The sequence below is a fragment of the Doryrhamphus excisus genome, chromosome 11, assembly GCF_030265055.1.
Source record: "Doryrhamphus excisus isolate RoL2022-K1 chromosome 11, RoL_Dexc_1.0, whole genome shotgun sequence".
Taxonomy (NCBI): Eukaryota; Metazoa; Chordata; class Actinopteri; order Syngnathiformes; family Syngnathidae; genus Doryrhamphus; species Doryrhamphus excisus.
Window position 1 is genome coordinate 16,720,712 of NC_080476.1, and position 16,592 is coordinate 16,737,303.

General features: G+C 40.7%; 1 protein-coding gene across 1 annotated transcript in view; it reads right to left on the reverse strand.

Moving 5' to 3' along the window:
• Positions 1-16,592, reverse strand: part of nsg2 (neuronal vesicle trafficking associated 2) — a 29,796-nt gene that overhangs the window by 9,309 nt on the left and 3,895 nt on the right. The window contains exon 3 of the mRNA XM_058086809.1: positions 6,955-7,065. Coding sequence (XP_057942792.1) covers positions 6,955-7,065 — 111 coding nt within the window. The remainder of the gene's footprint in view (positions 1-6,954; positions 7,066-16,592) is intronic.

A 16,592-nucleotide genomic window follows, 5' to 3' on the forward strand; every position in this document is an offset into this window, starting at 1 on the left:
TCGGTCTGCATTTCACCGTGACCCTGAGGAGCTGTCCGTCAGGTCTGTCTGACAGCTGACATGAGGGACATCTGTACCTTGACAAATAGCTTTGGTTGCTTTCCAGGGCTTTAGGAAACGGCAGCGTCACCTGATCACATGGTTTTTGAGGGCTTTTGTCACACGTGAGGGGATACAAACAAGATGGCTACAAGCACATAGACTTTCTGAGTAACTATTCTTGTTAAGCAGGGGTCTCAAACTCGCGGGCCGCGGGCCAAATGCGATTTCATTAGGTTGTAATATTACAATCTTAGTCCCAAATTTCTAACTTAATACTTGATTTTACTTGATTTTTTTTTTTTTTTTACTGTAATCGGAACACTTTATTCCCGTAAAATGTCAGTGTTAGTACCGGTCTTGTAACGTCAAAATCATTTTTTTTTATTTTTGCGTAATGAGAGCTTTTGTGTAAAATGGGTCCTGATTCCCTTTAAGTCATGGCTTGTTATCAGGACAATGCCGTTGCTGTGGTTACCATGGCAACCTTGCATCACCAATGACTGTTGTCTATTAAGTCATTAGCTACTGTATATATTGAAGTAGACCCTACTGTAGCTGCTTAAGTAACATATATTAATTAGTAATATATATATATATATATATATACTGTATATTTTATGTATTGTAGGTCTGTTTTTTGCTGAGTCTTGCCTAAAAAAAAATGACATAGGTCATGTGATCATGCAGGGATTATCCTCATGGCCCACTTTCATGGTGACAGGTCAGCACAGAAGGCTGAGTCCAAAATGACAAAAACATACTGTCTATTAGCTTGTCTATTAGCCTTCAATTACATGACTCATGTTATAATGTTATGTTTTCATAACATCATTTAGTACAGAGTCAAAATTGGGCCAAAAATGTTTCATCATCGCATTTGACTTTAGGCCAAATGCAGCCCGCGAGACGCTAGTTTTTTTATAGATTTTTTTTTCCAGTTTTTAATAAATGCGTTTTTTTTTTTTTTTTTTAAAACCGGATGCGGCCCGGCTTCACCCAGAACCTAGCTCCGGTGGCCCCCAGGTAAATTGAGTTTGAGACCCCTGTTGTAAAGCTTTTGTGAACCATGAAGCTTAACTTATACATATTAAAACAAACATGTAAAAAAAGGTAAGAAAAATAGGTAAGAAGACAGGTGCTGCAAAGGTGCCTCTGTCCACCAGAGGAGCCCAGAGGTAGGCTGACGTCATTGCAGCACCCTTGGCGAATAAAAAAATGCTTTGCTGGAATAAAAATGCATTATGGGATGAAGTTAAAATCTGTTGTTTTATTTTAAACGTGTATAGGTACTTGCCTTGTATATTTCTTACCGAGCTTTTGAGTGTTAAGTGGCTGCATGATGAATTTAGCATTTTAGCAAGATGACATGGTGAGTCAGACCGTTATATTTTGAGTAATGACACCCTGCGGTTACCAATGGGTTAATAAGCGTGTGAGCTTCCTCGTAGCTCGCAACTGTATCCAAAACTTGGGTAAAAAAAAAAAAGAAGTTGCACTTAAAACAACACTGACGACAACCACTGATGTTGTTGTGTGTTTTTGCGTATTTTGCCAAGTAGGCCTTCAGGATCTTGCAATCACATCTGGCCGTTTCATTTTATCAGCAGCCAGTTTTGAACAATATGATGCGTGTGATTACCTGCCAATAGCGGCTGGCTATACTGATATACTGACTGCTGGCTTGGCATGACACCACAATGAAGAAGAGTAGGGAAAAAAAAGGAGGATGAGGGTGAAAATGGCAAAGAAAAAGAGGAGGAAGTAAGTCCATTTCAAAGGAGCCTTTGGTAATCGTCTAACCAGCCTCCTAAAAGGATGCAAAATGGCTTCAGCACCTAACTTTCACATAAAATAGCAGCAGCATCTTTAAATGTACAAGTCAGATAATGCAAAGAACACGTCCAACCGTATCAATCAAATGTTGTTCACTTCGATGGTGTGACTCCGCATCACTGTGGGCGTTTAACTGGGAGCTGACAATGGATTCGAACACACTATTAGTGAAGGCGACTGTGCACGGTGCAGTAATTACATCCTACCTGGAAAGAAAAAAAAAAAAACACATGGACGGCTTTGCTGTGTGTGTGTTGGAGGCGGATTACGATGCCGCTTTTGGAGGGTAATTACAGCATAATTGTTTTTGGACCAGAGCTACTACCATCCTGCACATGCTAGCACGCCAGACTAACTAATCACCCGAACATTTTTTTCGGAGCCGTCCACATTAGTCATTTAACATCAGGTAGAAATGATTATAGTAACATTTGCATAATTTTCATAATTTATTTTTGTAAAGCAGGGGTCTCAAACTCGCGGGCCGTGGGCCAAATGCGGCCCGCAAGACACTAATTTGAGGCCCCCACCTTGATACCAAAGTTTAATGTTGAAATGACAGCTTAAAGCGTGAGGGGATACAAACAAGATCGCTACAGGCACATAGGCTTTCTGAGTAACTATTCTTGTAAAGCAGTGGTCTCAAACTTGCAGGCCGCGGGCCAAATGCGGCCCGCGAGATGCTAGTTTGAGGCCCCCACCTTGATAGCTTAAAGCTGTGTGCACACCGGACACAATTAACATGATTTTACCCCGCCCCACACTATTACCCTACCCTGTTACCCCGCCTTGTTTTGCTTTGGATTAGCAATGAAGCTAAAGGCTTATGACGCCGGGTTACAAATAAATGCAGGAAATGATTTGGAATAAAACGGAAAATACACGTCAAGATAAAGCATCTCATCAAACATGTTGTTAAAGTTACGACGCTGCTCCCAGAATGGAATTGAGTACGATGCTAACTTGCTAATCGGGTCAAATTATTAAGTTTCATTAATGTTCATGTTAAAGGTTAAATAACTGTTAATGCTGTACATTCAGCTACAGTCAGCTACATTTTACACCTGCTTCTTATTAATAAAAATCCTCTTTGCGGTTTATGTAAACAAACATCCATGATATAATTAGTCCATTTACAGTATTAGTCATTTGTAATCATGATTAACAGATTGGAAATGAACCAAAATGATGTAGACTCTATTATATTTTTCCTCTAGAATGTGGGCGCAAATGTTTCCGGAGCTAACAAACGAGGACTGCAGTTGGGAATATTGCATGTCTACTGAGAGTAATCAGAAAGACAGAGGGGGGAGAGTGAAGAGGATGGGGGGGGGGGGGGGGGGGTGGTTGTAACACAGGCGACAAGGGATGGAGTTGGGTGGAGGAAGGGAAATGACACTTGAGCGCCATTGGTTGGCTTCTCTTTATGCCAAATTACTACAATATTTCCTTTTCTTGATTATATCTGTGATAAAAAGGTTGGAAGACTGTCATGGCCGTAACACCGTCATGGCCGTGTCCCATGCTGCAGAGAGTGCAACAAGAGACAAATGGGGGGCAAAGGAAGCACAGGCGGAATAGAAAGGGAGGTGCATGAAAAAAGGGCGGAAAGGTGGGAAGGAGGAGTCGACGGTGCCAGCGAGGGCGGATTAGAGAGCCACTCTGAGCTCTCCATCATCCATCAATACAATCTGCAAAGCTTTGAGGAGAGACGAAGATGTGCAAGGATCCGCAAATACACACTGTGACATGTATGTGTGCGTGGGCAAAATCAGCGCTGTCAGTTGAAGCCAAGCCAGCGGTTCAGTTGAACCCCCCCCCCCCCCCCCCCTCCAAAAAAGCGACATCACACAGAATCACAGCGACTCGAGTTGCATTTCTGTCTAACAAAAGCTGAAGGCAAGGCGAGCCCCCTTAGTAATCCGACCACAACATTTCTGGAAAAGTCTGATAACTAACGCTGGCATGGCAATATTCCTACATTAATAACCCGATTAAGGAGCCATTCAGGAATAAGACACCGCCATACAGCGAGTAATTACTGATGATTTAAATCCCAATAAGGTCAGATTCAGGTCAAAAAAGAAAAGTTAGATACCAGACTTGGAATTTCTCAATCTTATGTCGATATTGGGACCTGGTCTAAGAGAGCTAGAGTTTAGGATTGCATCCACAATCTGGATGCAGAGACTAAAAATGCCACTTGTGTAATACAATATATTGTATGTAGTACAACTTTTGTAACGGTAATGGTTTTATTTCATTTGAACATGCATCAGATTACAATTGAATGCATCACATAATCAGTTCACAGTTCCACATGTCCAAAAGAAGTAGGAAGAAGCAAAGCTTATTAAATCCTACACCTCCATCTGGTACTTTTACAGTCAGTAACTGTTACATTTGTTCACTTCCTGCTTTCCATAATACAGTTTAAGGTTCATTCATTCATTCTTTCTTTTTCTACCGCTTTTTCCTCACGAGGGTCGCGGGGGGGCGGAGGGTGTTGGAGCCTATTCCAGCTGTCTTCGGGCAAGAGGTGGGGTACACCCTGGACTGGTCACCAGCCAATCACAGGGCACATATAGACAAACAACCATTCACACTCACATTCATACCTATGGACAATTTCTCCTAGCTGCTCGTCCGCCGTGCAGCCAGTAATAAAATTATTTTTCATATTAAAAAAATGTAATAAAAATAAGTAAACTAATAGAAATCAAAATACATCTAAATTGATATTTTAAGTATTTAAAAAAAATATTATATATATAATGTCAGTGTTTTTTGTAGATTTATTTTTTGGCAATATTCATTAATTCATTCATTCATTTTCTACCGCTTATCCTCACGAGGGTCGCGGGGGTGCTGGATCCTATCCCAGCTGTCTTCGGGCGAGAGGCGGGGTACACCCTGGACTGGTGGCCAGCCAATCACAGGGCACATATAGACAAACAACCATTCACACTCACATTCATACCTATGGACAATTTCTCCTAGCTGTGAGGTCTGCGCGCTAACCACTTTTCCGCCGTGCAGCCAGTAATAAAATTATTTTTCATATTAAAAAAATGTAATAAAAATAAGTAAACTAATAGAATTAAAAAAATACATGTAAATTGATATTTTAAGTATTAAAAAAAATATTATATATATAATGTCAGTGTTTTTTTGTAGATTTATTTTTGGCAATATTCATTAATTCACCAGTTTAAGGTTTTGTTTTGTTTTGTTTTTTTTTTTTTTTTTTTGTCAGGTATCGAAGTACGAGGTGATATGACCATCCAATGACATAATGGGTACCATAGTAAGTGTCAATATAGTGATATATATAGCACATCATGACTGGTTCAAGACTCTTCATCCTTGTATTTAGCAAACATCAACTGCTTGTATTGTTTCTTGAATTGGCTCATCGTTGTGCATTGTTTGATTTCCTTACTCAATCCATTCCATAGTTTGATTCCACATACTGAAATGTTATGGCTTTTTAACGTAGTCCTAGCATATAAGTGTTTCAAATGTAGTTCTCCCCTGAGAGTTCTTCCCATTTCAACTATGAATACACACTATGACCATAAACGCCATAATGGAAATATTGTCTCACTTAGAATGATTGCTTCGTTGCTTTCCATTTAAATAGACTTTATAGAAAAGTAGCTTGGCAGCTGTGTAATTGTCAGCAATTTGCCACGCTGTGTTTTGATTACTAAATTAGTTGCACCATATAGAAGCGTTTTCATCTACTTTATATTCAACAACAGACATGTGATTTCTCCATAGGAAAATGCTGTAGATGTTTATACCACAGTAAGTACCATAATGGTATTTTTGGATCTTACTCCATTATTTACAAGTAGTAATAACATCCTGTTTCTAAATCAATGAGAATAAATATAATATAAAAAAAAATGAATATTTCTTGGAAATAAAATCCCTTGACACCTTTGATTACACACCTTCCTTCCTCTCATTCATTTGCTTGCTCGCTCTCATCCTAGAGTTGCCATGGAGGGAGGTTTTCTTTGCTACCATGACAACATGACTTCTCTTTGGTCTCCCCTAACAACAACAGAAGAGACGGGCGCTTTCGGGAGCCTAATTATGTGATTCACACGCACTCCGGCACTCATCATCTTTCCAGAGGTGTGCAAATGTGTGTGTGTGTGTGCATGCGTGGTGATGACTAACCGTCCATCACCATCCATTAGAGCACAGATTCATAACTAGTAGGTCGGCACCCAACAGTGGCTTGAGGATCCATTCTGGGTGGGTCATAGACAGATTGTCCGAAATTAAATAAAAATATGTCATACACGGTGGGTGATCCCTCGCTCCCTCACTATATTGCAGTTTTTCAAAAAAATAAATTCCCAGTTGACTATGACCTATTATTAGTCCAAAAATATCGAAAGAAAAGTCAAACATACTGGAGCATTGCGGTCACTAGGCATCAGTAATGTTATGACACATTATGTTAGATTACAATACCTTTCACACTGCATGGACACAGAGAAAAAGATTATACTCTCATTCTGTGTGGAAGCGGTAATTTTTTGTCTTTTTTTTGTCCTTCCCCACTCCATAAGTTTCATTCATTCATTTTCTACCGTTTATCCTCATGAGGGTCGCGGGGGGTGTTGGAGCCTATTCCAGGGTGAGAACATGCAAATTCCACACGGAGGGTGGAATCGAACTCGGGTCTCCTAGCTGTGAGGCCTGTGCGCTAACCACCTAATCAATTGGAGAGGCTAACTAGTTAGCAGCTGTTATGTCCCTGCAGTCTGAGCAATGTGATGTAAACAAAGAAAAAACTACTATTTCATGTCTACAGGGCTCTAATAGTGTTAAGTCATAAACAGGTTTTTTGTGTTGTAATTGCAAAATGAGGCTGCAAGGTGACTGTGGAAGTGGTTATTTCAAAAGATAAAAAAATATTTGCTTGGTTTGACTTCAATAAAAATCGAATCACTACTTAATGACGATGGGAAAATCTTTCAAATTAAAGAGACGGACACAAGAAATCCTTAAATTGCAGTAATATCACAATCATTATTAGTAATCCCTTGCTTATTTTACCTTAAGTCTCTCAGACACGCCATCTGTAAAGCTGATGGTGAACTCCTCCACTTTGGGAACCTTCAGCCTCTTCTTCTCCGTCTGGTACTCTGTGCGGGTTTTCACCACCACCTGTGGGCACAGCAACACAAGAATTGTATGAGTTGAGTTGATGGTTATTGTTAGGGTTAGTACTAAGGGTAGGGTTGCTAGTAAAAGTAGGATTACAGGTTAAGTTCAGAGTTAGTGTGGAGTTTCCATGTCTAACTGTTGTCTGATCCTTTTTAAAATAGTTCATGTAGAGCAGGGGTCTCGAACTCAATTTACTTGGGGGCCACTGGAGTCTGGTTTCCCCCCCCCCCAAAAAAAACGCATTTATTAAAAACAGAAACATGAATAAACTTTGCTTTGGTTTCGATTTTCTACAAGAAAAGCTCTGATAAAACATTCCACTGTTCTCAAATATCTTACTTTTTATTTTTCTACACAAAATAAGATGAAAAATAAATAAACAAATCAAGAATAAAGAAAATCAACCAATCAGTAATAAATAAATATAATAATAACAATAAAACGGCAAATAATAAAAACTTACAAAACCACATACAGTTAGTGGGTAGACAAATTATTTTTTTCAGATTAAAATGAACAAAGCATTATTAGAGCCCTGTAGACATGACAAAACACGACTATAGTCACATTTATACTCTTTTTATTTACAACATATTGCGCAACTGCAGGGTCTTGAGACACATGCTAACTCGCAAACTAGAGAGCTAGCGACCTAAACGGTAGCCTTCAAGTTATTTCCTTTCAACTTAAATAGCCAAAAACTTACCACTTCCACACGGATAGGGAGGATAACTATTAACAGTTATTTAACCTTTAACATGAACATTAATCAAACGTAATCATTTTTTCTGGGTACATGATACCATACAGCATCCATATCAAACTTGCGCGGGCCGCACCAACATTAAACTTTCATATCAAGGCGGGGGCCTCAAAGTAGTGTCCTGCGGGCCACATTTGGCCCACGGGCCACGTGTTTGAGACCCCTGATGTAGAGGTGCAAATCTTTTATGCCTTGTTTGAGATTAGGTGTGTCATATATTGAATTTTGCTGTGCTTCCCCCCCAAAAAATCCAACGTGACTCGCAGTGAAGCAGATGAACAGAAATGATTGAACTTGGATGAAATCTCATCAGGAGCTCAAGGACAAAATCACACACAACACATAGAGAAAGTCGTTTGGAAAACAGAAGCCACACGAGGACAAAGATGAGAGTATGGGAGGAATATGGAGGAGAGATGAATAGAGCCCTTGTCGATGGATCATGAATGTGAAATGTGGAACCTCAAACTCAAGATAACAACATCCCAAACTAGAAAATGCAACTCCGTCTGGAATACTGAGATAGCATCTCAGTCTCAGCCCATAAAAACACCAACAGCTAAGCTATAACTAAGTGACCAACACTTGGTGAGGTAATAAGACTTTGTCCCGTAGGAATCATCAAACAGATTACCAGGCAGTACACTCCACCACGTGGCCGGAATTGAAGACCACTGACCTGAATGGAAGCCGTGGTGGAAAACAACATAACCCATCTTCACATATAACACTCCTGCAAGAAAACGTGTGAAACAGGAAATGGAGAAGCTGTAATTTAGTGGCAATAATAGTGCTGTGAGTCAGGAAAAGTGGATATCGGCGAGTATTAAGGTTGTTTTTATTGCCGCACTTCTCTTACGTTGCATTATCAACACAGCGATAACCTTAGAAAACATCTTCATTTAAACAATTTAGATTAAAAAACGTTGAACTTTGGATGACACTGTCACAAATTTTCTCATCTCATTAATATAAAATGACTTAAAGGTCGGCTGCACGGACGGAGAGCGGTTAGCACGCACGCCACACAGCTAGCAGACCCAAGTTTGATTCCACACTCAGCCATCTCTGTGTGGAGTTCATGTTTTCCCGGTGCATGCGTGGGTTTTCTACGGGTACTCCGGTTTCCTCCCAGTAGTTGTTTGTCTATTTATAGGCTCCAGCACCCCCGTGACCCTCGTGAGGATAAGCGGTAGAAAATGAATGAATGAATATGCTTAATAATGGGGCCGCACGGTGGTCGAGTGGTTAGCATGTTGGCCACACAGTCAGGAGATCGGGAGTTCGAATCACCGTTGTGCATCTCTGTGTGGAGTTTGCATGTTCTCCCCGTGCATGTGTGGGTTTTCTCCGGGTACTCCGGTTTCCTCCCACATTCCAAAAAAAAAACATGCTAGGTTAATTAGCGACTCCAAATTGTCCATAGGTATGAATGTGAGTGTGAATGGTTGTTTGTCTATATGTGCCTTGTGATTGGCTGGCCACCAGTCCAGGGTGTACCCCGCCTCTCATCCAAAGACAGCTGGGACGGGTTCAGCACATTTCCTTCATCGCATGCTCAGATATGACGTAACACGCAGATCCAGACGTTCTTCACTTTTAAAAATGGAGGCCAGCAATCGGCACTGGACTAAGCAAAGTTTGTTTTTGATTCAAACTAAATTTCAAGACTGGACAGACGAAAAACTGGCAATACGGAGTTATTCCAACAAGTGAAAGAAAAACTCGGGGAAGTCGGTATCACGTGATGTTGATGTTTACGTTTTACTACGCATGACCCATTGACTATTCTGGTTGATTTTCACGGCGCATGTAGACAAGAGATTGGAATATTCCTTTCCATGGATACCATTGTTTCCCGAAAGGTCATTCGGAAAGAGAAAAAGTGGTGATGTAAAAACGTGGCTACTGTGGAGTGTCTGTGGTGTAAAGACTGGCAGAGCAATGTAATATTGGTCCGTGTGGCAACACCTACCTTGTTCCTCCGATAGACTTATTGATGCACGTGTGAGGTCGTGGTGACATTTTGGAACATTTTTGGTTAGTGGTGTGCCACAAGATTTTTCCAATGTAAAAAAAAAATGTGCCGTGGCTCAAAAAAGGTTGAAAAACACTGCAATAAACGACACCCAACCACTATGACCCCAGCAAACAGTCCAGGATGTAGTCCACCTTAATAGGCTCCGCAGATTTACACCGCATTGACGCAAAGATAAGAAAGCATTTGAGAGATAAGAAAGTCTTGTATTAGAGGTGTGTATATTTCATTTCAACAGATAGTGCCAAACAACTTCTCTGTCGGGGGGAGTCGGAGCTTTTCTTATCATCACCCACACCAGTGACCAAGAGAGACGCAGTCTGGACCTGAGGTGAGAAAATCTAGCAGCACATTTTGCTTGTTTTTGTCTACAATCTGGGGAGAAAGGACACCCAAATATAATACAACAATTTCAATGTCTATTAACAACGTACCCCCACAAAAATAATGTCATTATTTAACTCCCAACTTTCTCAAACTCGTTCCCCCAGAGCCTAAAAGTTGACAAAACAAGCACCCGTTCTCCATCTCCCTTAATGAAGTGGCCATTAATCATGGCCGCCCCTCTTGCACCGACCCTTCAGCTATCATTCATTCATTCATTTTCTACCGCTTTTCCTCACGAGGGTCGCAGGGGGTGCTGGAGCCTATCCCAGCTGTCTTTTTGGGCGAGATGCGGGGTACACCCTGGACTGGTCGCCAGCCAATCACAGGGCACATATAGACAAACAACCATTCACACTCACATTCATACCTATGGATAATTTGGAGTCGCTAATTAACCTAGCATGTTTTTGGAATGTGGGAGGAAACCGGAGTACCCGGAGAAAACCCACGCATGCACGGGGAGAACATGCAAACTCCACACAGAGATGGCCGAGGGTGGAATTGAACCCCGGTCTCTTAGCTGTGAGGTCTGCGCGCTAACCACTCGACCGCCGTGCCGCCTTCAGCTATCAGTCTCTTGTAAAAACACAGAGAACAAAAAAAGTTCAGGCTGAAATTTGAATTCATGAGCAAGAAGAAGTCTTTCAACAAAGCCTAATGTAAAGGAACACTCGTAGAAATGACACAATTAATAAGGAGGGGAAATACAAATTGCTTATTATTCCATTGGAAGTAGCTCATTTTTCAATACTGCTTTCTGGTGACAGTCCATTTAATCAAGGAGCGTTTTTTTTTTTTATGGAAAAATCTCTTTGTGGTTGCCTGCGGGTTTTCACTTCTAATGCTCATCTGCTTCCAACATTTGCATTTCATAATTACGGTGGTCAAATCGGTAACTTATGACCGAAGAAAGAGTCCAATCTGCGTTCATTTGGACAACCTGCTAGGCTCGTTTGACGCTAACATGGATACACAATTCTGTTTGACTTAAAATTACATTTACAAGGGTTTAAAAAAAAGACTAAATAATAATAATGGAGTACCCTGCCTCTCGCCCGAAGACAGCTGGGATAGGCTCCAGCACCCCCGCGACCCTCGTGAGGAAAAGCGGTAGAAAATGAATGAATTAATGAACAAGTAATAATAATGGAGTACCCCGCCTCTCGCCCGAAGACAGCTGGGATAGGCTCCAGCACCCCCGCGACCCTCGTGAGGAAAAGCGGTAGAAAAAGATTGAATGAATGAATAAATAATAATAATGGAGTACCCCGCCTCTCGCCCAAAGACAGCTGGGATAGGCTCCAGCACCCCCGCGACCCTCGTGAGGAAAAGCGGTAGAAAATGAATGAATTAATGAATAAGTAATAATAATGGAGTACCCCGCCTCTCGCCCGAAGACAGCTGGGATAGGCTCCAGCACCCCCGCGACCCTCGTGAGGAAAAGCGGTAGAAAATGAATGAATGAATGAATAAATAATAATAATTGAGTACCCCGCCTCTTGCCCGAAGACAGCTGGGATAGGCTCCAGCACCCCCGCGACCCTTGTGAGGAAAAGCGGTAGAAAATTAATGAATGAATAAATAATAATAATTGAGTACCCCGCCTCTCGCCCAAAGACAGCTGGGATAGGCTCCAGCATACCCACGAACAGAGTGAGGATAAGCGGCATAGAAAACAGATGGATTTTATAGCGCTATTCACAGAACCCAAAGCACTTCACACTGAAGTGAAGCCACTATTCATTGGTAATCTATATCTGTAGCTACAGCTAGCCTGGGCTAGTCTGATATGAAATGTATATGTTTTCCTTTTTTTTAAGTACTGATTTAAGGACAAAAATACCTATTTAGCGGTTGGTATCAGATAATATGTAAATGACCAACGAACACGTACTTCTTAGTACTTCTTAAGCCGCTAGCAGCACAATGCTAGGCTTTCATTGTAATCTATGACCTTTGAATGAGTCATTAATGTCATCATTTCAATGAGTTCATTCAGTAGAGCAGTTTGCAGCAATAATCTATAACCAGAAAGCCAATTAGTCGCAATTGTGTTATGCCAACATGATCATATTTCATATTGATGTGACTGACAGGAAATTGTCAATGCACTAAAAGACTAAATATTTCACCTATTTTCTTTAAATATGACACTGAAACACTATAAAAGGATGCGTGTGTGTCTATTTATGTGATATTCCCTGTGGAATCGCTGTCAGAGATATTTGTTTTTATTCCTCAAAGCACTCATCACCCGGAATGAAGTTTCATGCTCTATCCTCAAAGAAAGAATTTCGGGGAAAGCCTCAGCGTGGAAGTCACCTACGGATGTTTTTTTTTGTTTGTTTGTTTTATCTCTTGCTGTCTCAAAGCTTATTTCATTTGCTTGCAGACTTAGAACAAAATTGAACATCATTTCCAAAATAGGGCAGTAGCGTTTAAACAAATGTGCCAATGACAAGTTTCCTTTTAATTTTAATTAACTTTGAGTTCATCTTAGGAGAGCATTATTGATGTTGCTACTGGGGAAATTAAAACCGTTTAGTCAAGGGCTAAAACTAAACCATAAGCTAAAAGACAATACGGATATGCAGAATTGGGCAGAAAATATTAATTGATGTTAACTTTATATTAGGGCAGGGGTCTCAAACTCAATTTACCTCGGGGCCACTGGAGCTAGGGTAAGGCTGGGCCGCATCAGGTTTTCCAAAAAAAAAAAAAAAATGAATTTATTAAAAACAGAAAAATATACAAACTTTTTCAGTGCTTTGGTTCCGATTTTCTACAATAAAAGCTCTGATAAAACATTCCACTGTTCTCAAATATCTTCATTTTTGTTTTTCTGCACAAAAAATCAATCAATAAGTAATAAATAAATATAATAATAATAATAAAACGGCAAATAATAAAGTCTTAAGAAACCACATATAGTTGGTGGGTAGACAAATTATTTTTTTCAGATTAAAATGAACAAAGCATTATTAGAGCCCTGTAGACATGACAAAACTAGAGAGCTAGCGACCTAAACGGTAGCCTTCAAGTTATTTCCTTTAAACTTAAATAGCCAAAAACTTACCACTTCCACACGGATAGGGAGGATAACTATTAACAGTTATTTAACCTTTAACATGAACATTAATCAAACGTAATAATTTTTTCTGGGTACATGATACCATACAGCATACGGGCCGCACTAACATTAAACTTTCATATCAAGCACTGAAAAAGTTTGTATATTTTTCAGTTTTTAATAAATGCGTTTTTTTTTTTTTTTTGGAAAACCTGATCCGGCCCTGATGTGGCTTTTAGCCTGTAAAAATGCTATAAACCCGATATTATAACTCCCATTTGCATGAGAGGCCATCAATGAGGCCAACAGGAACGACCTTGTTGTTGTGGTGGTCCAATAATGTCCTCTGCTTTCTTTGTTTTCTTTGGCTTTATCTGCTTTAATCTGATCTGAAGCCAGTTTGGAGCTGTCTAGTGGGTCACGTGACTAGACCGGTATGCCCCAACATCTGCAGCACAGTTCTGAAAAGCTGTTTCCATGCCGCCCGACTGCAGGGTTATTGTAGGATATTTGCTTGGATGCCTTCATAGCGCACACACACATAAACACATATACACACACACATATACACTACTATAATATGGTTTTGGCCTACATGTGCTGGGGCAGATGAGTATTAGATTAGATTCCATCTAAGCAGGGATGCTGGAATCAGGATTGTAAAAACCACAAATAAGGGACTAGTTTCATTGAAACTACTGTTTTGAGTCCAGCAACTCTGCAGTAGGTTTAACCGCTCGACGGGTTTTTTCGGTGCAGTTCCACCTAAACACTAAACACCGCTGCTTTTCATTCCGCGGGTGTAGAAATCGATTTACACCTGAGATGTCTGGGGAATGCAAATAAATGCTTTCACTTAAGTGAACCAGCAGCACTCATCCCTGGAGACCCAGACTATGGTCTAAGGGGCTGGCATTTGTAGTTCTGCCATCTTGGTATGAAAGCCTATTCTAAGATGGATAGGGTCAATATAAAGTTCATTCATTTTCTACCGCTTATCCTCATACATGGGGGGGGGGGGTGCTGGAGCCTATCCCAGCTGTCTTCGGGAGGCGAGAGGCCGGGGGTACACCCTGGTCTGGTCGCCAACCAATCACAGGGCACATATAGACAAACAACCATTCACACTCACATTCATACCTATGGACAATTTGGAGTCACTAATTAACCTAAGTTTCAGGAAAATATCTGTTCCTGACTAAAAAAATTGCGAAAAAAACATTACATTACATTAATACATTTCAAGCATTAGCGCCCTCTAAATTTGAAATAACACCCCCATAGTCTCTTTACCAACGACCATTCACACTCACATTCATACCTATGGACAATTTGGAGTCGCTAATTAACCTAGCATGTTTTTTTTTTGGAATGTGGGAGGAAACCGGAGTCCCCCCGAGAGGGAGAACATGCAAACTTCACAAGGGTGGAATTGAACTTGGGTCTCCTAGCTGCCAGGCCGCCACGCTAACTACTTGTCCGCCATGCAGCCCTTAATACAGTGGTCTCAAACACGCCAAATGTGGCCCGCAGGACACTAGTTTGAGACCCCTGGTTTAGATTCTGTTCCACAGATGGCGCTAATGCACACGAAAGCTGCTTGCCAACCGCCAATAAACAACAGAAGAAGAAAAACATCACGAAGAAGAACGCAGTCTGACAACTTTCCGATTGAGCGGGTACAAGATACCTCAATCGGATTGGGGAAAAGAATATTCCACCCTTGTGAATCCCATTATATATTCATTGGGATTGGCCCTTTTCTTTCGGAATGAGGTGTATACAAAGGTTAGATTCTTTCCGTTTGAGCAAATAAACCGAATGTAATTGGAATATTTGGGTCCATGTAAACGTGGCTACTGTAACGCACACAAACACTACCATCATATCGCTCCACTCTAAACAAAAACATTTGTACAAATGTCCAAATAAATGTCCAGTACTCTCTGCAGTTGTGTAGATAAACAACCTGCAGACGCCGTTTGGGAAAATACGCCAGTACATTCTCAACCGGCAACAAAGACTTTGCTGCATGTGATTACGTCTGGTGCATGCAGGCAACTTTAAGCAGCTTACGCGGCCAAACAAATACGTTTTCACGGGCAGGAAAGCAGACAACAAAAAATCTGCAACGGCTGACAGCCGGCGTGTCGACAAGAAAAGACGTAAGAAGAAAGACGCTTCACTTCTCCTCTGCCTCTTTTGTCAAACGTGGCCGACAATAATACCCCGGCAAATCCCGAGGGTTGGGCTTTATATGCTGGTGTCTGGCGATGATATGGAGGAGATGACACAACACGGCCGTCTGCATGTGAGGCAGGCTGCTGGAAAATGACTGACAGCTTCTTAAATGTCATGTCACAAACTACAAATGGGCGGCTGCTAGCAGATATTGCTTGTCATTTGTCACAAATAATACTACGTATGTATATACACTGGGGACTGTTTTCCTAAGGTTAGATTCCCATTCACATACAGGTATAGCCACAGGCTGCATTTAGATCAGGGGTCTCAAACACGCGGCCCGCGGGCCAAATGTGGCCCGCAGGACACTAGTTTGAGGCCCCCGCCTTGATATGAAAGTTTAATGTTAGTGCGGCCCGCACAAGTTTGATATGGATGCTGTATGGTATCATGTACCCAGAAAAAATTATTACGTTTGATTCATGTTCATGTTAAACGTTAAATAACTGTTAATAGTTATCCTCCCTATCCATGTGGAAGTGGTAAGTTTTTCATAATGTTTTTGGACATGATGTATAGTACAGCATTTTTTTGCATGTTTTTGGACATGATATATAATAAGGCATTTTTGGGGACATGACGTAGTAAGGCATTTTTTGCATGTTTTAGGACATGATATATAGTAAGGCTTTTTTAGGACATGATGTATAGTAAGACTTTTTTGCATTTTTTGGACATGATGTATAGTACGGCATGTTTTTGGACATGATGTATAGTAAGGCATGTTTTTGGACATGATGTATAGTAAGGCATGTTTTTGGACATGATGTATAGTGAGGCATTTTTTGCATGTTTTTGGACATGATATATAATAAGGCATTTTTTGGGACATGACGTAGTAAGGCATTTTTTGCACGTTTTATGACATGATACGTATATAGTAATGCTTTTTTAGGACATGATTGTATAGTAAGGCTTTTTTGCATTTTTTGGACATGATGTATAGTGAGGCATGTTTTTGGACATGATGTATAGTACGGCATGTTTTTGGACATAAGGTATAGAAAGGCATGTTTTTGGACATG